We start from the raw sequence: 26,441 nt of genomic DNA, 5'->3' as shown, positions 1-26,441 counted from the left end.
AAAAACACCAAGTTGTACACTGAAGTAGCTGAATTGTGGGGTTTAATTTTATCTCAATAAAGCTGTTATTAAAATAAATAATAATAATAATAAAGAGCACTATGTGTTTCCTCAAGGGAGTGTTTAGTAGGTACAATTGTGTATGAGCTCAGACCCTGTATTCAGTTTTTCCTAACACTGCTTTGGGTACTTTTGGCAACCTTGAAAAAAAAAAAAGTTATAGAGTGCAATTCTGTATTTTTTGTTCACTAAGTGTTTCAAAAGTCTTAGTGAAAAAGTTTTGAATTTAAGCATTAAAAACTACAGTAAATGCTCTACGATCGTGCATCCTGATAGTGTTCTGTTTGTCACTGAACTCAGGTCTTAGCCTAGCCTCTGAAATTTGTTATCATAGAACATCACAGAGAATATCAGTAGCCTTGCTGAAGTCTAAAAGATAAAAGATAATCTTGTTTCTTTTGTCACAAAGGTCTACCTGAGAGGACTGAAAGGATGCTGAAAACAAGAGTCCTGGAAAAAAGAGTTGCAACTACACGATGCAGTTTTGTACAGATAAACAGCTCTTTAGTACATAATTTTATAATATAGATTTGTTTTCTCCTCCAAGATCACTAACTCTTGCCTGAACTTTAAAAGAAATAAAAACAGATAAACTGTGACAGAACTAAAACTCACATTCCTCTTTCACCAGAAGCTGGAGTTGTTTTCAATGTGATCTGCCTCTGCTGTTCTGGGACCTATAAAAAGAAAATTATGGATTATTTTGTCTACGCTACAAGAGTTCACTAAACAATGCCATCAAAATATTTTACTTTTATTAATTCTCTCTGTATACTTCGTTTAGCCAAAATTTACTGATAAAGGCCTCTAAATCATCAGACACCTTCAAGCACAATGTACAAGGACAAAATGATTTGTCATTTACACAGAATTAGCTAACTACCTTAGTAGTAGGTTCTTGAGGCTCATCTCTCTGCTCAAGGTGTCTCTCTTGATGCTCCCGGAGTTCTCTTTCCAAGCGACTAATTCGACCTTCATACTGGGACTTAAGAGCAGTCATTCGAACATCCAATTCATCTTTCTGCTGATCTAAGGCTCCATTCCTTTGTTTAAGCTCCTCATTTTCTTTAGTTAGCTGATCTTTTACACCTAAAGAAGAAATCACATGATTCTATTATTATAATCAAGCAATGGAAGTAAAGAACCTTTATGCATTTCATAGGTACACAAAGGTTGTATCAGATTCTATTCCTTAGCTTTAACATCTACAATTAATTCTAATACACAATACATCTGAATAAATAAACATCTACATAGATCTATATTTACTACGCCAATATAAAAAATACTGTACCATAAAAATGTGTAACTATCTCTAAGATCTCATAAAGATAAAGGATACAGCATAAACTGTAGTCAGTGTAAGTCCTTTTATAAATATAGCTTTTAATATTTCAATACATTACTAAAATACAAGGTTATAAATTCCAAAATTTTCATTTCATACAACCTATAACATACTTAAAAATAATCAGGTAACTTTACTTTTTTTTAATGAAATAAGTTGCTGGGACACTATATTACAGATCATTAAAAAAATTGCTTACAATAAAACCCAGATGATTGGGCATTTTATTTACCCACTAAGCAGAACAGCAAGCAAAGTGCAATTAGTTCCCAAGCATTCCAGCACTGGGTCCTTCACAAATCGGACATGATATTCTCCACAAAGGGCTGGAGGAGCCCCCAGAAAAGTAAGGCACAGAAAAATCAGTGGGCTAGTAAGAGCCAATGCTATCTACGAATTTACAGAAGGCCTCTTGACAAAGCACACAGCGGAACCAAAGGATCTCCCAACAGATGGCAGAAACAGACACACAATAAAGGAGAAGAACCACAGTACTTCCTATTACCAGCCAAAAATTAGGAAAAACTTCATAAATAGATCAGGGACATCCTCATCATTTGAAAATTAAGACTGTTCTAATTTTGTGTCTAAGAGAAATCAACCTAATATTTAAGTACAAACTCTAGCATATACAGAAATTTACCAGCTAAATGCGCAATTTTTGATTTTGCTGCTACTATGGCCTTTCTTGTTTTTTCTTCCTTTTCAGTTATCTGCTGTCGGAGTTGCTCCTCTTGTGTGGTTCTATCTTGAAGATCCTGGCGGAGTCGTGAAAGCTCAGACTGAAGCTGCACAGTCTGTTCCTGCAGATTTCTTGCTTCTGTCTCTTTTTCAGATAATGTCTTTTAAAGGAAAGCAAAGTATTCATGTAATTCAATTATACCAATATAAACTGTACACCCTGCAGACTTAACATGTAAAACTTATTAATTTGCTTATTTAAATGGAAATATAAATGTAAAATGTGGTCAAACCATTCAAGTGGATACCTGAAGACGATTAGATACTATTTACACACACGTCATTCACGTATAAAAGATAAATATCCATAAAAAAGATAATAAAAATGCTTCCATATGACAAGAGAAACTGTCAGTGTTTAACACATATTTCAAGTATTTAACAAGGAAACAATTAGGGACACATACACTCTTCACTACTCTCAGTCATACCTTCTGCAGATTCTCTACTTGACTCTCCAGTGATTTTGACTTTGTTTCAGCTTGATTGAGGGTTTCTTTGAGCTCCTGCATTTCCTGGACTGAGACATGCTGTTCCTGGTGGTCTCCAGAAGATTGAGCCGAGGTCTCCATGGCCTAAGATGACAAACAGTAATAATATACTTCCACATTTATACTCAATAATTCCACTTCCAAAAGTTCATCTAAGGTAATAATCACAACTATGCAAAGAAATTTACCTTAAAAGGTATTCATAAGTGAATTTTCTATGGAATAACTCTAATGTCTGAAAGGAAGATGTATTAGTTAAGCAAGTTAGAGTCTTCTATACAACTGGATAATAGCCATCTAATCAAAATGATGCTGCACTATCGATGGATCTCTGACATACAAATATATTTTCACAATAACCCATTAAGTGAAATAGCACTCAAGTGCTAATGCAGTCAATACTAAGGGGTAATAATTTTGGACATTTTTACATTTTATTTATTTTTTTATTTGAGAGAGAGAAAGAGTACACATGTGCAAGTCTAGGTCAGGGAGAGGGATAGAGGGACAGGGAGGGGGTTGAGGGAGAGAGAGAATGAATGAATGAATCAGTGAATGAATGAATATCTTAAGCATGGCGTGTGACATGGGGCTCAATCCCATGACCCTGGAATCATGACCTGAGATGAAATCGAGAGAGGGACGCTCAACCGACTGGGCCACCCAGGCATCCTGCATTTTGGATTTTCAAAATACATTTTCTAATCTAACAGGTGCTAAATATATACTTAAGTTAACATACGTTTGTTTTTACTTCTGGGAATTAATTCAGATTCAAAATGTTACAAGAACTAAACAATTCCTTTTGATAGGTGGCTAATATACATTACCTATGTAAAACTGTAATAAAGTCTGATTAATTATAAAGAACTACCATTTTTTATATACACAATTTTAGTCAGCAATAAGTTACAAGAACAGGTCTGAAAAAGGAAAATATTTGAAGTTGGAACACTGAACTAAAATAACAAAGCATTTACTAAAATTTCTTCATGAATTTATAGTGTAACTTGAGGCAAATTAAAGAGATATCTTAAACCAAATAATCATATATAAACTTATAGTTATGTTCAGAATCTAAAAACCAATAAATAAAAATTATAAAGAAAACTTATTACATGAGTAAAAGTGTATAAAACAAAGTTGTGTATATCAAAAATTATATATACAAACATACAAACATAAAGAAAATTACTTCAAAATACCTTATCCTGTTGTGCTTTAAGTTCTTCATACTGAGTCTTGTATCTACGCCCAATCTTCTTGACTTGAGTAATAGTTTTGACTTTTTCCTGGATGTCAATTATTTTGGCATCTAAGTCCTTTTGGATGGTTTCCTTTTCAGTTCTTACTTTATTTAAATCTTCCTTTAGACTCTGGATTAAGTTCTGGTTGTTCGTCAAAGATGCATTTGATCTAAACAAACAAAAAAATAAAGGAGAAAATAATCAAATGTTAGTACACAGATTTTAATCCACTTCTGCCTGACACTAAAATATATAATTTCTACTATATTGGGTGTTGAGTAAATACGTTAGGCTTTGTAGTCCACATGTAGTCTTTGTCACATGTCCTTCCTTTTTTACAGTACTTTAAAAATGTGAAAATCTCTCAGTTTACAGGCCATGCAAACACAGGCATGTAGGTTATAGTCTGCAAACCCCTGTACTTTATCAAACTGAATCTGAAATCACATGACCTGAATTAAGAGTATGGGTTTAACAACTACTACCTGTGATCTTGGGTACCTTTCTAAAACTCAGTTTCCCCATTAAGTACTCTCTCCTACTTAAAATGCCAGACTGCTATAAAACAAAAGAATATACATGAGAAAAATCTGTAAGCTGTCAAGTATTACAGAAGTAGGAGCTAACATAAATAAATAACACTAAAATTTAAACTTAAAAAAGATGTCAGAAACATTAATTTTAATTTTAAATTTCTTAACTTTAAAAAGGCACCAGTTCATTGTAAGTTCATTTTTAAAAATTTCTTATTTAAAAACTTTCTTTATTAAACACTTTCAAAATACTCATAAATAAATGCTAACCAAAAGAAGAAAAACCTGCTTACAAAAGTTATCAACTGTTAAGAAAATAAATACGTTTAGGTTTAGACTCATACCAAAAATGTAGATTTTTAAAAAGTAATAATCATATACATAAAGGCATAAAATTAAATTACTGCTTGCTTGGCTCCATAAAGTAATAAAGGGAAAGCCACATGTAAAGGCTGCACCACTTTTCATTCTTTCTAACTCAGGAAGCACTTGGGTAGTCAATATATAAAGAGTAGAAATAAACTCAAGATTTCATATATTAATATACAATTTAAGATTTCTCTCCATATACCTTGCAATTTCCGCTTTAAGTCTCCCAATTTCTTCAGTCAACTGCTGGATACGCTTAGTATGAACTTCCTTTTCAGAAAGGAGCTTCCGATATTCTTCTGTATCTGGATCTTTCTGTTGACTTACTAGATGCTAGAATAGCAAAAACGCATAATATGGTTATATAGGTTTTATGAAACTAATGTACTATAATAAAATAGCAGCATATCTAATTATGCTTGCTGTCTTATACATGGTGATCAAGTACCAAACTATAAAATAAGATTGAAGGTTTAGTTTATTTACCTAAAATCCCTAGCCAAAATGGGAAAGGGAAATAAATGTCATTATGCATTATTTTTTTATAACTGCAAACAAATACTTCAAAATAGTTACAAACAAGTCAAATAAATGAATCTAAAGAAATGATAAGCTTTTAATATTAAATATCCACTTTCATTAAAGTGACATTTACAAGAAAAAGATGTCTATAAATCATTACAACTTAAAAATATGAAATTATAAGCTTTTAATATTAAATATCCACTTTCATTAAAATGACATTTACAAGGAAAAAATGTCTATAAATCATTACAACTGCATAAAAATAAACTAAATTTAACTGATTCCATTGAGTCAGGAAAGAGTGCAGTGAAGTTTACCAGTAACATATCTAGATTTGGGAAGATCACCCTCCTTTCTTACTTTTCAGATTGCTTGTGTGATAAAAACAGGAAAAAATGGGCTCTAAAATTCTATAACCCTATTCAGATCACAACAATTACTATTCTAGACCATTTTCTAGGAGCCAGATGCTAAGTGAACTGCTTTACATTTATTAAACTTTTTGTAAAATGAAAAGTGGCTGGGAAATATTAAGGAACTCTCACAAATTGCATAACTACTATCTGGCAAGGCAGATTTCCAATCTTTTGTTTAAATATGGAGCTGGAGTTTCTAACCCTCTAATCAAAATTATACAGTTTTGTCCCCCCAAAAAGTTTTCAGTGAACAAGTCTTTTTAAAGTGTTTCAATCAGCTAGATAAATTCATTTTTTTCATGTACAAAAATATTTTAGATACAGGAAAAGCGTAAATTTGGAATTAAAAGAAATAAATTAGCCATTTCTCATCCTCTTAAATGTTGTCCTATTATTTAAAAAATCAACACCTCCATGTTTAATTGCATTTACCTGGTTACGTGCTTTCCAACGTTTGACATCTTCTTCTAGTAACTTCTTCTCTGCTTGCAACATACCGCTTTTCTCACTCAGCTCAGCATTTGCTTCTTGTAAGGGTAAAATATCTAACTCCAGTTTCCTTACCTGAAAATAGTGTCAGTATTTTTTTGAACATCTGATGTAAAAACTCTAACATTAAAAATGACACGTGTTTACTCTTGATTAGGAAGTTCCAAACCTTTGCTTGCATCTGCTGTAAATCCTGTTCTAGCCTCTCTTTTTCTTCTCTTAGCATCTTATTGGTCTCCATCACTACATTCATTGTTTCGGTTTTCTTCATCAGTTCTTCATGCTGAGCCATTGTTTTTGCAGTTACCTAAAGATTTCAAACACACGTGTATAACAACATCCAACGGTAGGTGAAGACTTATCTTTTCCTACCAGTTCTAATGAAAGTTGTACATGTTTATTTTTCTGTGATGCACGCTAACTACAAGTTTAAAATTATAGGGATGAAAACAAAAAGATAAAAATCCCACTAATAAATAATCAGTTCTAACACTGGGTAAAAACATTAATTCAGATCTCTATTATCTATTAATCTTTCTCTATTCTTTTTCTTGGTATACTGAATTTATTAATAGTTCTAAAATGATATTATTCCCCCTCCACCATGTTCCCCACTGTTTAGAAATTCTTCATTTCATTCAGTTGTTTCATCACTTTGGTTTTGAGCAATTCTACTGAATATTTCTTCAACGGTGACGAACTTCTCTGTTCTGTTCTCATTGGGTGTAATTATCCATCTTTTACATGTTACTTTATTTCCTCACCATTTTTAAAGCTATGGCTCGGGTCAAAGGATAGTGTTATAGCAGTCAATCAAAAAGAAAAACCATAGGCCTTCCTCCTCCTCGCCCTGCCGCCTTGATTTCAGCAGTCTTCGTTTTTCACAGTAGTTAATTTTCTAGATATGTCTTGTAGATCTCAAAGTACTAAAAGGGAAACTCCCATTCAAAAGCAATTTATCTTAAGATACTGTAAGCAATTCTAATTTTTTTGTCCATTTGAAATATATGTTATGCTCTAACAAATCCTGTCAAACATAACCACCGTCCACATAGTTGAACTTCTGGGATCAAGAAAGTATACTTTGATTCCAATCGTAACCGGTGGGGCCCATCTAACTCAACTGTGAAAAGACATATCACAGAATAACCTTCTGCTGATTACATGGCCTGCAACAGCCCTCCTGCTAGAGGAGTGGGGGTTTCAGGTCGGAGCCTGTGGGACTACTGGTATGTGCGGTGGTGGGGGAGGGGGCTCTAGCTGCATCTCTGGTTTCTTTTTTAAAATCTTAGATGATGCCCCCCCCCCCTTCCAATCCATTGTCCTTTCTTCACTTTCTACTACCACCTTTGACTGAAGCATAGACAGCACCCCCTCTAATCCCCTCTGAAAATGGCCTTTGGGGACAAATTCAGGGTTTTCCCATATCTTCTCCCCAACCTTAACTGAGGACTGTGTTTTCCTTCCTCTTCCTCAAGTGCATTTTTACACTATCACCACTGAACACCTTCCATGACACTTCCTTGCTTTGGCTAGAAGCCATCAGGTAAGGTTGGAGAGAATTTCAGACTTCCCTTGTGTAGTACTGGAACCACATTTACTCTCTCTCCACCAGCTTGATAATGAATATTGGATCCTCAGCCCTGCCGTACTTGGCTTTCATTATTAAATGATGTGGGATTTTTTTTTTTTTAATATTTATTTTTGGGAGAGCGCAAGTGGGTGAGGGGCAGAGAGAGGGGGACAGAGGATCTGAAGTGGGCTCTGCTCTGACAGGCTGACAGCAGCAAGCCCAATGCAGGGCTCGAACTCATGACCACGAGATCATGACCTCAGCTGAAGTCAGATGTTCAACCGACTAAGCCACCCAGGTACCCCAAATGATGTGGATTTTTTTTAGTTCAGGTTTTGACAAAGTGAAAGTAACAGTCACCAGGGGTACTCAAACCTGCCAGCCCTCACTCTTGTTGGTGGCTAAACTTGGAGAAAGGCCACAGAAGACACTTACAAGCACACACAATCCCCCTGAATGAGTAGTTTTCTTTTCCTAGAATTGCATTAGCTTTTAAAAATTGATCCTTGCAATCCATCTGGGTCTCGTTTGCAATCTGACAAATGGAACAAAAAGAACCCTGAATTCGGTGCATACTTTGCTTTTGGTGCTGCTGCTTCTCATGGTTCTCAGCAGAGATTAAGAAAGAACGTGCACACAGCAGATCCCTGATATTGGTGGGCCTGATTTCCTGGCAAATTGCTGTCGTTTTCCACTTTTCTGTTCAGGACCACTGATTGCTGAGATGTGGATGCATACTGAAATTAAAGCAATTCATTGTGTTCTAAAGTTTGTTTCTTTTAATTCAGTGTTCGTGTAAAACCACCTTTTGAAGCAGCAACTCTCAAATCTGAAGAGCAATTGATGTTTCCATTAATTTAATTAAATCCTTACTTCTAAGGATTTAACATCCTGTAAGTAAAGTTTAATATAACAGTATTTCATAAGCAGCCTTTTTATTGTCAGACTATTGCCTTTTAATATAGTAAAAAAAAAAGTGTGCATAAAAAAAAAGCTATGGAGATTCGTCCGGAAGATGGCGGCGTAGGAGGACGCGGGGCTCACAGCGCGTCCTGCCGATCACTTAGATTCCACCTACACCTGCCTAAAGAACCCAGAAAACCGCCAGAGGATTAGCAGAAGGGAGTCTCCGGAGTCAAGCGCAGACTAGAGGCCCACGGAAGAGGGTAGGAAGGGCGGCGAGGCGGTGCGCGCTCCACGGACTGGCGGGAGGGAGCCGGGGCGGAGGGGCGGCTCGCCGGCCAAGCAGAGCCCCCGAGTCTGGCTGGCAAAAGCGGAGGGGCCGGACAGACTGTGTTCCGACAGCAAGCGCCACTTAGCGTCTGGGAGGTCATAAGTTAACAGCTCTGCTCGGAAAGCGGGAAGGCTGGAGGACAAAGGGAGGGAGAGCTGCTAAGCCCCCGGACGGCAGAGCTCAGCTTGGCGGGGAACAAAGGCGCCAACGCCATCTCCCCCGCCCATCCCCCAGCCAAAATCCCAAAGGGAACCAGTTCCTGCCAGGGAACTTGCTCGCTCCGCGCAAACACCCAACTCTGTGCTTCTGCGGAGCCAAACCTCCGGCAGCGGATCTGACTCCCTCCCGCTGCCACAGGGCTCTTCCTGAAGTGGATCACCTAAGGAGAAGCGAGCTAAGCCTGCCCCTCCAGCCCCCGTGCACCTTGCCTACCCACCCCAGCTAATACGCCAGATCCCCAGCAACACAAGCCTGGCAGTGTGCAAGTAGCCCAGACGGGACACGCCACCCCACAGTGAATCCCGCCCCTAGGAGAGGGGAAGAGAAGGCACACACCAGTCTGACTGTGGCCCCAGCAGTGGGCTGGGGGCAGACATCGGGTCGGACTGCGGCCCCGCCCACTAACTCCAGTTATACACCACAGCACAGGGGAAGTGCACTGCAGGTCCTCACCACGCCAGGGACTCTCCAAAATGACCAAACGGAAGAATTCCCCTCAGAAGAATCTCCAGGAAATAACAACAGCTAATGAACTGATCAAAAAGGATTTAAATAATATAACAGAAAGTGAATTTAGAATAATAGTCATAAAATTAATCGCTGGGCTTGAAAACAGTATACAGGACAGCAGAGAATCTCTTGCCACAAAGATCGAGGGACTAAGGAACAGTCACGAGGAGTTGAAAAACGCTTTAAACGAAATGCAAAACAAAATGGAATCCACGATGGCTCGGCTTGAAGAGGCAGAGGAGAGAATAGGTGAACTAGAAGATAAAGTTATGGAGAAAGAGGAAGCTGAAAGAGAGAGAGATAAAAAAATCCAGGAGTATGAGGGGAAAATTAGAGAACTAAGTGATACACTAAAAAAAAATAATATACGCATAATTGGTATCCCAGAGGAGGAAGAGAGAGGGAAAGGTGCTGAAGGGGTACTTGAACAAATTATAGCTGAGAACTTCCCTGAACTGGGGAAGGAAAAAGGCATTGAAATCCAAGAGGCACAGAGAACTCCCTTCAGACGTAACTTGAATCGATCTTCTGCACGACATATCATAGTGAAACTGGCAAAATACAAGGATAAAGAGAAAATTCTGAAAGCAGCAAGGGATAAACGTGCCCTCACATATAAAGGGAGACCTATAAGACTCGTGACTGATCTCTCCTTTGAAACTTGGCAGGCCAGAAAGGCTTGGCACGATATCTACAGTGTGCTAAACAGAAAAAATATGCAGCCGAGAATCCTTTATCCAGCAAGTCTGTCATTTAGAATAGAAGGAGAGATAAAGGTCTTCCCAAACAAACAAAAACTGAAGGAATTTGTCACCACGAAACCAGCCCTACAAGAGATCCTAAGGGGGATCCTGTGAGACAAAGTACCAGAGACATCACTACAAGCATAAAACATACAGACATCACAATGACTCTAAATCCATATCTTTCTATAATAACACTGAATGTAAATGGATTAAATGCGCCAACTAAAAGACATAGGGTATCAGAATGGATAAAAAAACAAGACCCATCTATTTGCTGTCTACAAGAGACTCATTTTAGATCTGAGGACACCTTTAGATTGAGAGTGAGGGGATGGAGAACTATTTATCATGCTCCTGGAAGCCAAAAGAAAGCTGGAGTAGCCATACTTATATCAGACAAACTAGACTTTAAATTAAAGGCTGTAACAAGAGATGAAGAAGGGCATTATATAATAATCACAGGGTCTATCCACCAGGAAGAGCTAACTATTATAAATGTCTATGCGCCAAATACCCGAGCCCCCAGATATATAAAACAATTACTCATAAACATAAGCAACCTTATTGATAAGAATGTGGTCATTGCAGGGGACTTTAACACCCCACTTACAGAAATGGATAGATCATCTAGACACACAGTCAATAAAGAAACAAGGGCCCTGAATGATACATTGGATCAGATGGACTTGACAGATATATTTAGAACTCTGCATCCCAAAGCAACAGAATATACTTTCTTCTCGAGTGCACATGGAACATTCTCCAAGATAGATCATATACTGGGTCACAAAACAGCCCTTCATAAGTTTACAAGAATTGAAATTATACCATGCATACTTTCAGACCACAATGCTATGAAGCTTGAAATCAACCACAGGAAAAAGTCTGGAAAACCTCCAAAAGCATGGAGGTTAAAGAACACCCTACTAACGAATGAGTGGGTCAACCAGGCAATTAGAGAAGAAATTAAAACATATATGGAAACAAACGAAAATGAAAATACAACAATCCAAACGCTTTGGGATGCAGCGAAGGCAGTCCTGAGAGGAAAATACATTGCAATCCAGGCCTATCTCAAGAAACAAGAAAAATCCCAAATACAAAATCTAACAGCACACCTAAAGGAAATAGAAGCAGAACAGCAAAGGCAGCCTAAACCCAGCAGAAGAAGAGAAATAATAAAGATCAGAGCAGAAATAAACAATATAGAATCTAAAAAAACTGTAGAGCAGATCAACGAAACCAAGAGTTGGTTTTTTGAAAAAATAAACAAAATTGACAAACCTCTAGCCAGGCTTCTCAAAAAGAAAAGGGAGATGACCCAAATAGATAAAATCATGAATGAAAATGGAATGATTACAACCAATCCCTCAGAGATACAAACAATTATCAGGGAATACTATGAAAAATTATATGCCAGCAAATTGGACAACCTGGAAGAAATGGACAAATTTCTAAACACCCACACTCTTCCAAAACTCAATCAGGAGGAAACAGAAAGCTTGAACAGACCCATAACCAGCGAAGAAATTGAATCGGTTATCAAAAATCTCCCAACAAATAAGAGTCCAGGACCAGATGGCTTCCCAGGGGAGTTCTACCAGACATTTAAAGCAGAGATAATACCTATCCTTCTCAAGCTATTCCAAGAAATAGAAAGGGAAGGAAAACTTCCAGACTCATTCTATGAAGCCAGTATTACTTTGATTCCTAAACCAGACAGAGACCCAGTAAAAAAAGAGAACTACAGGCCAATATCCCTGATGAATATGGATGCAAAAATTCTTAATAAGATACTAGCAAATCGAATTCAACAGCATATAAAAAGAATTATTCACCATGATCAAGTGGGATTCATTCCTGGGATGCAGGGCTGGTTCAACATTCGCAAATCGATCAACGTGATACATCACATTAACAAAAAAAAAGAGAAGAACCATATGATCCTGTCAATCGATGCAGAAAAGGCCTTTGACAAAATCCAGCACCCTTTCTTAATAAAAACCCTTGAGAAAGTCGGGATAGAAGGAACATACTTAAAGATCATAAAGGCCATTTATGAAAAGCCCACAGCTAACATCATCCTCAACGGGGAAAAACTGAGAGCTTTTTCCCTGAGATCAGGAACACGACAGGGATGCCCACTGTCACCGCTGTTGTTTAATATAGTGCTGGAAGTTCTAGCATCAGCAATCAGACAACAAAAGGAAATCAAAGGCATCAAAATTGGCAAAGATGAAGTCAAGCTTTCGCTTTTTGCAGATGACATGATATTATACATGGAAAATCCGATAGACTCCACCAAAAGTCTGCTAGAACTGATACATGAATTCAGCAAAGTTGCAGGATACAAAATCAATGTGCAGAAATCAGTTGCATTCTTATACACTAACAATGAAGCAACAGAAAGACAAATGAAGAAACTGATCCCATTCACAATTGCACCAAGAAGCATAAAATACCTAGGAATAAATCTAACCAAAGATGTAAAAGATCTGTATGCTGAAAACTATAGAAAGCTTATGCAGGTAATTGAAGAAGATATAAAGAAATGGAAAGACATTCCCTGCTCATGGATTGGAAGAATAAATATTGTCAAAATGTCAATACTACCCAAAGCTATCTACACATTCAATGCAATCCCAATCAAAATTGCACCAGCATTCTTCTCGAAACTAGAACAAGCAATCCTAAAATTCATATGGAACCGCAAAAGGCCCCGAATAGCCAAAGTAATTTTGAAGAAGAAGACCAAAGCAGGAGGTATCACAATCCCAGACTTTAGCCTCTACTACAAAGCTGTCATCATCAAGTCAGCATGGTATTGGCATAAAAACAGACACATAGACCAATGGAATAGAATAGAAACCCCAGAACTAGACCCACAAACGTATAGCCAACTCATCTTTGACAAAGCAGGAAAGAACATCCAATGGAAAAAAGACAGTCTCTTTAACAAATGGTGCTGGGAGAACTGGACAGCAACATGCAGAACGTTGAAACTAGACCACTTTCTCACACCATTCACAAAAATAAACTCAAAATGGATAAAGGACCTGAATGTGAGACAGGAAACCATCAAAACCTTAGAGGAGAAAGCAGGAAAAGACCTCTCTGACCTCAGCCATAGCAATCTCTTACTCGGCACATCCCCAAAGGCAAGGGAATTAAAAGCAAAAGTGAATTACTGGGACCTTATGAAGATAAAAAGCTTCTGCACAGCAAAGGAAACAACCAACAAAACTAAAAGGCAACCAACGGAATGGGAAAAGATATTTGCAAATGACACATCGGACAAAGGGCTAGTATCCAAAATCTATAAAGAGCTCATCAAACTCCACACCCGAAAAACAAATAACCCAGTGAAGAAATGGGCAGAAAACATGAATAGACACTTCTCTAAAGAAGACATCCGGATGGCCAACAGGCACATGAAAAGATGTTCAACGTCGCTCCTTATCAGGGAAATACAAATCAAAACCACACTCAGATATCACCTCACACCAGTCAGAGTGGCCAAAATGAACAAATCAGGAGACTATAGATGCTGGAGAGGATGTGGAGAAACAGGAATCCTCTTGCACTGTTGGTGGGAATGCAAATTGGTGCAGCCGCTCTGGAAAGCAGTGTGGAGGTTCCTCAGAAAATTAAAAATAGACCTACCCTATGACCCAGCAATAGCATTGCTAGGAATTTATCCAAGGGATACAGGAGTACTGATGCATAGGGGCACCTGTACCCCAATGTTTATAGCGGCACTCTCAACAATAGCCAAATTATGGAAAGAGCCTAAATGTCCATCAACTGATGAATGGATAAAGAAATTGTGGTTTATATACACAATGGAATACTACGTGGCAATGAGAAAAAATGAAATATGGCCTTTTGTAGCAACATGGATGGAACTGGAGAGTGTGATGCTAAGTGAAATAAGCCATACAGAGAAAGACAGATACCATATGGTTTCACTCTTATGTGGATCCTGAGAAACATAACAGAAACCCATGGGGGAGGGGAAGGAAAAAAAAAAGAAAAAAAGAGGTTAGAGTGGGAGAGAGCCAAAGCATAAGAGACTGTTAAAAACTGAGAACAAACTGAGGGTTGATGGGGGGTGGGAGGGAGGGCAGGGTCGGTGATGGGTATTGAGGAGGGCACCTTTTGGGATGAGCACTGGGTGTTGTATGGAAACCAATTTGACAGTAAATTTCATATATTAAAAAATAAAAAAAAAATAAAAAAAAAGAGAAAAAAAAAAAAAAAAGCTATGATACAGGGTTACCATCCTACACTGTTCATGTTTGGGTATTATTTTTTATATAACGTGTGATATTTCTTGACTCTTTCGATTGTATGTAAAAGCTGGTTCTCCCATCTAACTTTGTTGGTTGGGCATTTTCTAGTATTATTTGCCGGAAGGAACACTGAGAGAATATGCCATCTTTTTAAAAATCCTGATTCTGCTTTTTTTTCCTCCAAATGTTAATGCCACTGATTGGAGGGTTTCATATATTATGAGATATATTTGAATGGGTTTTTGTCAAGATATAATTCTGAAACTTTTCATTTCTGTATGAAAATATAAACCCCATAAATCTACTCACTTTCCCCTGGGGTTGGATGGCTTTTGTCTAACAGCCATTCCAACTATCATTTAAAAGAAGATAAATGAGTAAAGGTCATAATTTCCTTCCTCCAGATGTGAAGTTCTATTATTGAATCTCCTTAGAATGAGCACATGCAATTGTAAGCTTCTGGGTGGTAGCGTGGGTTAAGGAGTTGAGCTTTTGCTGTGACCATCCATTCACCTCAGCAACTTCTTTTCCTTTCTTGGTTGACAGTTTTGACTATTTTTTGCTCCCTTGCTGAGGAAAAAATGTTCTGTAGCAGTTTCTACCCACAATTTTATCCCAGAATAATTACTGACATACAAATGACAACTATAATAATAAAAAAGAGAACTGAAATTTACTTAAGCACTCACCATGCACCAGACATGTTTCTAAATGCTTCCCGTACTTGAACTCACTTAATCCTTATTATTATCATCCCAATATTACAGATGAGAAAATTTAAGAGCAGGGAAAATAATATACCCAAGACACACATCTAACGGTATGAAGCTAGAATTTAAAACCAGGCAGTCTAGGGGCGCCTGGGTGGCTCAGTCAGTTGAGCGACCGACTTCGGCTCAGGTCATGATCTCACGGTTTATGAGTTCGAGCACCGCTTCAGGCTCTGTGCAGACAGCTCAGAGCCTGGAGCCTGCTTCGGATTCTGTGTCTCCCTCACTCTCTGCCCCTCCCCCACTCATGCTCTGTCTCTCTGTGTCTCAGAAATAAACATCAAAAAAATTTTTTTTAAACGAGGCAGTCTGATTGCCACTAGTCTTTTACCATTACACTGTATCACTAGTTAATAACGTTTAATAATCTGTGAGTGTAGGAAAAACGCTTATTTCAGATTAAATTTTACGTTTCAAGAAACTGAAATGTGCTCTCTTGATTTAAAAACTGCTTTCTTAAAGCTTGGGATACATACCTGGACTTTCTCTCTTTCAGCATTGAGACTATCCTGCAGTTCCTGCAGCTCTCTTTCTAAAAGTTCAACTCTTTGACGATAACGCAGACTCTCAACCTGAGCCACCTCAAACCTGGTTTCAGCAATTTCTTTTTCTCGTCGTATAAATCTACAGGAATATATAAAATTTTATTTGAGTAAAAAAAAATGCCACCAAAACAACATTTTAAAACTTGGATAATCTTTAAGATGACAAATCTATTCACGTTAGTAACTATTTTTACATGTTTTCATTAATAAGTAACGAGAGATGCTTTTTATTATAGACAATGGCTTCAGAAATGTGTATCTTTAAAAAAATAATTGAGGGGCATCTGCTGGCTCAGTTGGTTAAGCAGCTGACTTCAGCTCAGGTCATGATCTCACAGGTTGTGAGTTTGAGCCCCGGGTTGGGCTCTGTGCTGACCGCTAGGAACCTGGAGCCTGCTTTGGATTCTGTGTCTTTCTCTCTGACCCTCCCCCACTCTCATTCTGTGTCTGCCTCTCTCTCAAAAATAAACATAAAAAAAAAAAAAAAAAAATTGAAAGGCATTTAGTTTTTCAAAGAACTCGCTCAAGTTCTTACTATCAGATTCAACTTAAAGTCATATCTTTAGCGTGGCCTATGTCTAAATGTCAAAAGTGACTGCTGATAGGGTAGAAGTGGGTTTGTTGGCCAACAGGAATGGAATGAGCTTTATAAATAAATAGCAGATAACCCCCACTTCCCTAATTTATGCATTTATAGTTACATTACACAGTGCTTGGTATACCACAAAATAAAGCATTAAGAATATTATTGGATTTACCTGAGAATTTCTAAAATTTGTTCTTGAGATTTTCCTTCTTCACTTAGAGAGACATTTAAGGGACCCTGTACACCTTCCTTCACAGAGGCAACAATCTTGTCACTTAATTTTTCAATTTGATCATGAAGTAATCGGTTTTGTTTCTCTAGATCTTCACAGCGAGACACACACTTGGAAACTTCATCCTGTAAACAAGAGTCTATCATAATAGCAGATTTTCTGGAGTACCTGGGTGGCTCAGTCGGTTAAATATCCGACTTCAGCTCAGGTCATGATCTCATGGTTCATGAGTTTGAGCCCCACATCAGGCTTTCTGCTGTCAGCAAGTAGTCTGCTTTGGACCCTCTGTCCCCTTTTCTCTCTGCCCCTCCCCAGCTTATTCTCTTTCTCTCTCAAAATAAATAAACAAAAAACAATAACAGCAGATTTTCCAATCACTGTATATTTAAAAACCCCCGTACCTTTAAATTCTCCAGAATACTCTATCATGATGTATAATAATACCTTTAACATTCTTTCTCTTTCTTCCCAAGATGCTTTGCACTCCAATAACTGTGATTCTGCTTTCTGGGTTGTTTCTTCCAAATGCTGACGGACTGATGCCATTTTGGAAACCTGTTCCTTGGCAGCTTGTAGAGCTTCAACATCAGCAGCATGGAGCATCAATTCTCTCTCATATTTATTCTGAGCTTCCACAGCTATTTTAGCCTGTAAGAAATTATTTCCCCATTGACACAAGATTAAAAACTCATAAGGCTAGTCAGTATTTTCTGAAAAGATGCACATTACATTCTTTAAAAATCTAAATGTACCAAAATAAAATACTTAGAAGTTACGCTGTATCTATTTAATGAAATATGCTGCCTATAAGAAATTCATGTTAGACCTAAAGACACTTGCAGATTGAAAGGTAAGGGGATGGAGAAACATTTATCATGAAAATGGAAGTCAAAAGAAAGTCGGAATAGCAATACTTCTATCAGTATCAGTTAAAACCAAACTTTAAACCAAAGACTGTAACAAGAAATGAAGAAGGGCACTATATCAAAATAAAGGAGACTATCCAACAAGAAAATCTAACAATTGTAAATATTTATGCCCCCAACATGGAAGCATACAAATATATAAAACAGTTAATAAAAAACATAAGCAAACTCATTGATAATAATATAATAACCATAGAGAACTTTAACTACTTACATCAATGGACAGGTCATCTAAGCAAAAAGCAACATGCAAACAATGACACACTGGACCAGATGGACTTAACAGATATATTCAGAACATTTTATCCTAAAGCAGAATACACGTTCTTTTCTAGTGCACATGGAGCATTCTCCAGAACAGATCACACACTGGATCACAAATCAGGGTTCAACAAGTATAAAACGACTGAGATCACACCACCACACACCATGCGTATTTTCCAACCACAACACCATGCAACTTGAAGTCAACCATAAGAAAAAATTGTGGAAAGGCCACAAATACATGGAATTTAAAGAACATCCTACTAAACAATGAATGGGTCCACCAGGAAATTAAAGAAGAAATAAAAAATACATGGATGCAAATGAAAATGAAAACATGATGATCTAAAATCTTTGGGATGCAGCAAAAGCAATCATAAAAGTGAAGTACACAGCAATATAGACCTATCTTAAGAAGAAAGAAAAATCCCCAAAATGCAACCTAACCTTATCCCTAAAGGAGCCAGAAGAAGAACAAATGAAGCCCAAAGCCAGAAGGGAAATTAATAAAGAGCAGAAATAAATAACAGAGAAACAAACAAACAAACAAATATCAGAGCAGATCAATGAAACTAGGAGCTAGTTCTCTGAAAAAATTAGTAAAATTGATAAACCCTTAGCCAGACTTATCAAAAAGAGGACCCAAATAAAATCATGAATGAAAGAAATCACAACCAACACAATAGAAATACAAACAATTTTAAGAGATTATAAAAAATTATATGCCAACAAAATGGGCAACCTGGAAGAAATGGATAATTCCTAGAAAGATTAAATTCCCAAAAGTGAAACAGAAAGAAACAGAAAACCTGAACAGATTGATAACCAGCAAAGAAATTCAATCAGTAATAAAAAATCTCCCAATACAGAAAAGTCCAGGGCCAGATGGCTTCCCAGGGGAATTCTACCAAACATTTAAAGAGTTAATAACGGGGTGCCTGGGTGGCTCAGTTGGTTAAGTGTCTGACTTCGGCTTAGGTCACGATCTCATGTTTTGTAGGTTTGGGCCCGCGATGGGCTCTGTGCTGACACCTTGCTTGGAGCCTGGAGACTGCTTTGGATTCTGTGACTCCTTCTCTCTCTGCCCCTCCCCTGCTCACACTGTCTCTCTGACTCTCAAAAATACATAAATGTAAAAAAAAAATTTTTTTTAAAGAAGAGTTAATAATACCTATTCTTCTCAAACTGCCCCCAAAAATAGAAATGGAAGGAAAACTTCAAATCTCATTCTATGATGCCACCATTACCCTCTGATTCCAAAACCGGACAAAGACTTCACTAAAAAAGGCAAATACCCCTGATGAACATGGATGCAAAATTCTCAACAAAATACTAGCAAATCAAATCCAACAGTACATTAAAAGAATCATTCACTGTGATCAAATAGGATTTATTCCTGGGCTGCAGGGGTGGCTCAGCGTTCGCAAATCAATCAATGTGATACACACATTAATAAAAGGGTAAAAACCATATGCTCCTTTCAACAGATGCAGAAAAAGCATATGATGAAGTGTAACATCCATTCATGATAAAAACCCTCCACAAAGTAAGGACAGAGAGAACATACTTCAACGTAATAAAGGCCATATACAAAAACCACAGCTAATATCATCCTCAATGGGGAAAAACAGAGCTTTTCCTCTATGGTCAGGAACAAGACATGGATGTCCATTCTCACCACTGTTACTTAACATATAGTATTGGAAGTCCCAGCCACAGCAATCAGACAACAAAAAGAAATAAAAAGCATCCAAATTGGCAAGGAGTAAGTCAAACTTTCACTATTTGCAGATGACATGATACTTTATATAGAAAACCCAAAAGACTCCACCCAAAAATTGCTAGAACTGGTACACAAATTCAGTAAAGTTTCAGGATACAAAATCAATGTACAGAAATCTGCTGTATTTTTATACACCAATAATGAAGCAACAGAAAGAGCAATCAAGGAATCATTCTCATTTACAACTATACCAAAAATCTTGAGATATCTAGTAATAAGCCTAACCAAAGAGGTAAAAGATCTGTACTGTGAAAACAAGAAAATCACACAACACTGATGAAAGAAACAGAAGTCAACAAAAAGAAAAAACATTCCACACTCACGGATTAGAAAACCAAATATTGTTAAAAAGTCTATACTATCCAAAGTAACCTATCCATTTAATGCAATCCCTATCAAAATACCAGCAGCATTTTTCACAGATCTAGAACAAATAACCCCAAAATTTGTATGGAACTAAAAAAGAGCCCAAACAGCCAAGGCAATCTTGAAAAAGAAAAGCAAAGCTGGAGGCATCACGTTTCTGGATTTCAAGCTATAGTCATCAAGACATAATGGTACTGGCACAAAAACAGACACATAGGTCAACAGAACTGAATAAAACCCAGACGTATGTAAGACAGAATATCCTAAGGAAAAAAGTCTCTTCAACAAATGGTGTTGGGAAAACTGGACAGCAACACGCAAAAGAATGAAACTGGACCATTTTCTTAATGCCAAACACAAAAATAAACTGGATTAAAGGCCTAAATGTGAGACCAGAAACCATCAAAATCCTAGAGGAACAGGCAGGAACCTCTTCTGACATTGGCTGTAGCAATTTCTTACTAGATATGTCTCCTGAGGCAAAGGAGACAGAAACAAAAATAAACTTTTCAGATTTCATCAAAATACAAAGCTGCACGATGAAGTAAACAATAAACAAAACTAAAAGGTAACCTACAAAATGAGAGAAGATACTTGCAAAGAACGTATCTGATAAAGTGTTAGTATCCAAAACATATAAAGAACAAACTCAACATCCAAAAAAACCAAATAATCCAGTGAAGAAATGGGCATGAATTGACACTTTCCAAAGAAGACAGCCAGATGGCTAACAGACATATGAAAAGATGCTCAATGTCACCCGTCATCAAGGAAATACAAATCAAAACTACAATGATGGGGAGCCTGGGTCGCTCAGTAGGTTAAGTGCTTGATTTCAGCTTTGGTCCAGATTTCACAGTCCTGAGATTGACCCCTGCCGTCCAGCTTTGTCCTGGGTGTGGAGCCTGCTTAGGATTCTCTCTCTTCCCCAATGCCCCTCTCCCTGGCTTGCGTGCTCTCTCTCGCTCTCAAAAACAAAACAAAACAAAACAAAACAAAACAAAACAAAACAAAACACCCCAATCTACAATGAGTTATCACCTCACACCAGTCAGAATGGCTAGAATTAACACCATAGGAAACAACAGGTGTTGGCGAGGATGAGGAGAAAGGGGAACCCTTTTACACTGCTGATGGAAAAGTACAACCATTCTGCCATTCTGGAAAAATGTACAGGTTCCTTAAAAGTTAAAAAAGAACAACCCTATGACCTAGTAATTACACCACTACAAGATATTTATAAATACCTTTTGTATCTACAGATATAAAAATACTGATCTGAAGGGACACATACACCCCAATATTTATAGCAGCATTTTCAATGATAGCCAAATTACGGAAAGGGCCCAAATGTCCATTGACTGATGAATGGATAAAGAAAAGGTGGTGTGCGTATGCGCGCGTGCGTGGTGGAGTATTAACCACAAAAAAGAATGAAGTCTTGCCATTTGCAATGATGTGGGTGGAGCTAGAAATTATCATGCGAAGTGAAATAGTCAGAAGAAGACAGATACCATATGATTTCACTCATATGTGGAATTTAAGAATCATACCATAAGAATTTGGAATCATACCATATGATACCATATGATTTCACTCATATGTGGAATTTAAGAAACAAAACAAATGAACACAGGAGGCAAAAAAGGAGGAAAACCAAGAAACAGACTCTTAACTATAGGGAATAAACTGAGGGTTGATGGAAGGAGGTAGGGGTGGGGGATGGGCTAGATGGGTAATGCTCTAAAGAGAGCACTTGTTGGGATGAGCACTGGGTGTTGTATGTAAGTGACGAATCACTAAATTCTACACCTGAAATTAATATTACACTATATGTTAATAATTGAATTTAAATAAAAATTTGGAGAAAAAACAACCACCATAACAAAAAAAAACTCAAAACAAGGAAGAAATATGAAAGAACTGTTCAAAATGAAACTTATGAAGATGATACAACAATTTGCAACAGGCTTTATAAAATAAAAGCTAAGAACAACTCCGATATGTAACATACATGTGCATACACATACATAAACACAAACTTAAAGTAAACAAAAGGAAATAATAATTTATTTGAATATTGAATTATTGATACATTCTTTTATTTTAATTTGCAATGTTACACTGTTTGGCAATAAGCCAAGGATAATTTTTGTCTAATTTACCTTTGAAGTATTTTCCCCTGTATTCCACTTCTGAAGTAATCTTCATACATGTACGTACCATAATATATATAAGCAATAAAGAACTGTAATCAAATGACTATTCATATACCACTCAAAGATGAGAACATTACACGTCTTCCCATTCTATTTCAGTTTTACTATTACTCGTACTTTTATATTTTTCCCCATTTGTCAAGATTGCTTTGTTAATGGTTATTGCACTATTTGCTTTTAGTCTTCACATACACTTTTCAGCTGATCTTAGTGCAAGTTCCACAATGGTGAAAATAACTGTGTTTCTGTATGGTTTACCAATCCTCAAGATGCAGTAAGATACTCCAAGAACTGCTCCCTAGGATCAAACCTCATTTCTCAATAACTGGCTACATGATCAACACTTACTTGTTCCTGACAGTCACGTCTGGCTTGCTGTTCATTACTCAAAGCTGTGCTTGCTCTCTGAAGAGCTTCTTGTACTTCATTCTGAACGCTGTTAAGTGTTTTCTTTAACTCAGATAACTAAATCAGAAGAACATTAAAACCAGGGTTAACTGCAAGACAATTATTGTAATAATTAATAAAATAACCAGGGTTATTTTAAAGACAAATTTTTAAAATCCTACTGGCCCAAACAGACTTACTAAATTTAAAAGATAACTTGAGGTAATACTGCACAAATTTCACAAGCTTATGTTCACTCCTTACTAACATCTGCAAAAGTTAATGCTCAGGCAGAGAGGCTTGTAAAAAACAGCACTGACATCTACTACCATAAAGTAGTCTAGAATACTCAAAAGGAAACACATACGGACCTACAAAGCAGTGTAAAACATACAACTAAAATTGTTAAATATGTGTCCATTCAGTATCAGTTGAAATGAACTGGATGGTAACTAATAAGCTACTTAATTCAAATCCTTACACACACACACACACACACACACAAAGACTGATATGGCTAATAATCTAATTTACCTGTTGTTCCATACTTTCTATGGCTTTTCTCTTATCATCCTGAAGTTCCTGTTTTTCCTTCTCTACTTCCATCAACTTCTTTTCCAACTGTGTCTGAAACTCAGCTGACTCTTTTAAACGAACTTCAATATTCTTACGTACTTCTTCTGTCACCTTTACCACCATCCAGGTAATAGAATACAAAAATTATACACATCTAAAATTATACAATTAGTTTCTCTAAATCTAAACTTCACAAGTACTAAAATTAACATTTGTTTTGTATTAAAAAAAAAAATCTATCAGGGTGCCTGGTGGCTCAGTCAGTTAAGCATCCGACTTCAGCTCAGGTCATGATCTCACAGTTCATGGGTTCGAGCCCCATGTCAGGCTCTGTGCTGACAGCTTGGAGCCTGGAGCCTGCTTCTGATTCTGTGTCTCCCTCTCTCTGCCCCTCCTTGCTCTCTCTCTTTCTTCTCTCTCAAAAATAAACAAACATTAAAAAAAAAAACTTAAAAAAAATATCTATCAATGCTAATCAGTTTTGAATTTTGTGTGTTTTGTTTTATCTGGCTTATTAGACTGAAGTACTTTTTAGATTTAAAAGGTAAACACAATGATATCCGTCAAACTCATATTTACTATAGTACTTACACACAGCAGGCTTTTATTTAAAAAAAAAAAAAGTTAAGAGGCATCTGGGTGGCTCAGTTGGTTAAGTGTTCAACTTGGGCTCAGGTCATGATCTCATGGTTTGTGAGTTCGAGCTCCATGTTGGGCTCTGTGCTGACAGCTCAGGGCCTGGAGCCTGCTTCAGATTCTGTGTCTCCCCTCCGCCTCTCTCTCCCTTCCCTGCTCATACTCTTATCTCCCTCTCAAAAATAAACAAACATTAAAAAAAAAAAGTGCATTCAAATTAAATTTAAAATTGAATATACCTGTTTTTCCTTGTTAAGAGATTCTTCTAAACTAGTAACCATTGCTCGATACTGTTCCACATTACTAGTACTTGTTTTGAGTCTCTCCTTCAAATCATTCACCTGCTCTTCCGCTTGCCTTAGCTGACTCAGAAGATCATCCACATCTTCTTTGTTGTTAGGCTGACCTAAAAGATTTAAGAGCTCTCTTAAAACTAACATTTTAAATGGCTGTTATCAGAGAGTTTGTGAAATTAGGATTAAGGCTCAAATGTAAAAGTACTTATCTTGAAAGTATATTTCAACACACACTAAATACCAAAATAAAAACAGGTATTTCTCCAGAATATTATTTCTTCTTCAAAAAATCAAATATTTGAAATCTGCCATTACAAATATTACAATGAAGATATTTAAAAGAGAAGAATAAACATTTGAGCTAAATTGAGAAAGCTACTTGAAGATATTACCAGGTTACTTATTTACTTTTTTAACATTGTTTACTCTAAAACACTAAATCTTAAATTATTTAGTCCAATTTTCATTCTAAAATCCATGGAAAAGGAAAAAACTACAGATTAAAAAGGATGTTTTCTTATCATGTGATGTATCAATATGGACTATTATTGGATAATTACACATCCACTTATGTATCATATATTTACACATGTACATATATTATGTTTTTCTTAAGATTACCTGGACCAAAGGCTTTGCATTTGAAATGGTACATTCACAAAAAGCAGCAAAATCTAATAAAACAAATCTTTTACCTAAGGCTATCAATGAGCAATGATTATGAATACTACTCTAAAAGAGACCAAACAAATGAATTATTTCTGCAAGTGACCCTTATTACAGATTCAACACGGGAGAGTTAAAGATTTAAGTATTAATCCTCCTCAAAAGAAACATTTTACAAGTAACAATAAATGGTTTCAACAACTGGAAAACTGGTCAGGTGCCATGCAGAACTATTTCCAGTCTTCTGAGTCTGCAAATTTATTAATTTAAGCCTAAAACAGCTTTTCTATATGAAGAGTAAAAGGTTGTTTTTTTTTTTTTTTTTCCCTCTTTTGCTATTATCCAAAAAGAACATAGGTTATTTATTTACAGGGTATGTTATGAGCCTAAAAAAGTACTTTGTTATCACTTTACTTATTTATTAGTGTATTTACCTTTGCCAGTTCTCTGTGAGGACTGAGAAGCAAGCTGAACTTCCATATTACTGAGGTGCTGTTTTAATGTAGCAATTTCCTTTTGAGCATTTTTTAATAGTTCTTTTGTGTTATGATGAAGATTTGTCTCAGTATCCAGTTGTCTTTTTGTATCCAAAAGTTGAACCTAAGAAGAAAAGATACATTAACCCTACAAACACTATCTTTCAGGTAAGCAACTAGAGGTTCACTTTATCATTTTAAAACACTTTAAACTCTGGCCAAGATAGAGTAACAGAAATCAGATACATCCTCCCATCTGAAATAACTGAAAAAAAGAACTGTGATACCTGAGACAGGAAACAAAAGAAGCCCTGTAATTTTCCTAGCTTCCTGTGTGTTCAGGCTTTGACAGAGGGAAAGGGAAATAAGGCAGAAGCAAGCAGACTCCTTGAACTAAGAACACATTACTGAGAGTACAGGAAGACTAAATTAGCTCCTAATTCCTAAGATAGACTATCACAGAGAGCTGCACTGATAGAGTACCCAAGAGATTTGCAGAGGATCCCTGTTGAATATTCAACAAAATAGTCATCAGTACATACATGTGAAATTACCCCAGACAGGCTTAAGAATCATCCAAAGAGACTGAGTGAAGAGTGTCTGGTGTTCACAGAGAGTCAGGAATAATGCCAATTACCAGCAGCCAGAATGAAAAAACTCATAATTCACTGGACACTGGGACTAGTATACAGGAAAATCTTGTCTCAATAGTGGGGAATAATTAGTTACAGACTGAGCACTGCTTTGGACCTGCCTAAAAAATCATAAAAAGCAACACTCAAGAGAATCAAATTATTTTCAATTGCTGCATTCCAGAAAAAAACACGGGATTTATAGGAATATAAAAATATCCAGCACCCAATAGGATAAAACTCACAATATATAGCACCCAACCAAAAATTATTAGGCACACAAGGAGG

At 36.8% G+C, this 26,441-nt stretch overlaps 1 protein-coding gene across 2 annotated transcripts in view; it reads right to left on the bottom strand.

Moving 5' to 3' along the window:
* TPR (translocated promoter region, nuclear basket protein) overlaps positions 1-26,441 on the bottom strand; it is a 69,668-nt gene that overhangs the window by 22,155 nt on the left and 21,072 nt on the right. For both annotated transcript variants that reach the window (XM_060643688.3, XM_060643689.3), the window contains 15 exons: positions 25,480-25,645; positions 24,323-24,489; positions 23,406-23,558; positions 22,833-22,949; positions 17,371-17,574; positions 16,867-17,051; positions 16,040-16,187; positions 6,389-6,526; positions 6,163-6,294; positions 4,992-5,122; positions 3,846-4,056; positions 2,581-2,724; positions 2,052-2,250; positions 944-1,149; positions 676-737 (listed from right to left, as the gene is read on the bottom strand). In XM_060643688.3, the coding sequence (XP_060499671.2) occupies positions 676-737; positions 944-1,149; positions 2,052-2,250; positions 2,581-2,724; positions 3,846-4,056; positions 4,992-5,122; positions 6,163-6,294; positions 6,389-6,526; positions 16,040-16,187; positions 16,867-17,051; positions 17,371-17,574; positions 22,833-22,949; positions 23,406-23,558; positions 24,323-24,489; positions 25,480-25,645 (2,363 nt within the window). The remainder of the gene's footprint in view (positions 1-675; positions 738-943; positions 1,150-2,051; positions 2,251-2,580; positions 2,725-3,845; positions 4,057-4,991; positions 5,123-6,162; positions 6,295-6,388; positions 6,527-16,039; positions 16,188-16,866; positions 17,052-17,370; positions 17,575-22,832; positions 22,950-23,405; positions 23,559-24,322; positions 24,490-25,479; positions 25,646-26,441) is intronic.

The sequence above is a fragment of the Panthera onca genome, chromosome F1 (genome assembly GCF_046562875.1).
Source record: "Panthera onca isolate mPanOnc1 chromosome F1, mPanOnc1 haplotype 2, whole genome shotgun sequence".
Classification (NCBI taxonomy): domain Eukaryota; kingdom Metazoa; phylum Chordata; class Mammalia; order Carnivora; family Felidae; genus Panthera; species Panthera onca.
The sequence above is the reverse complement of the archived record's forward strand: the minus strand, read 5'-3'. Positions and strand labels throughout refer to the sequence as shown.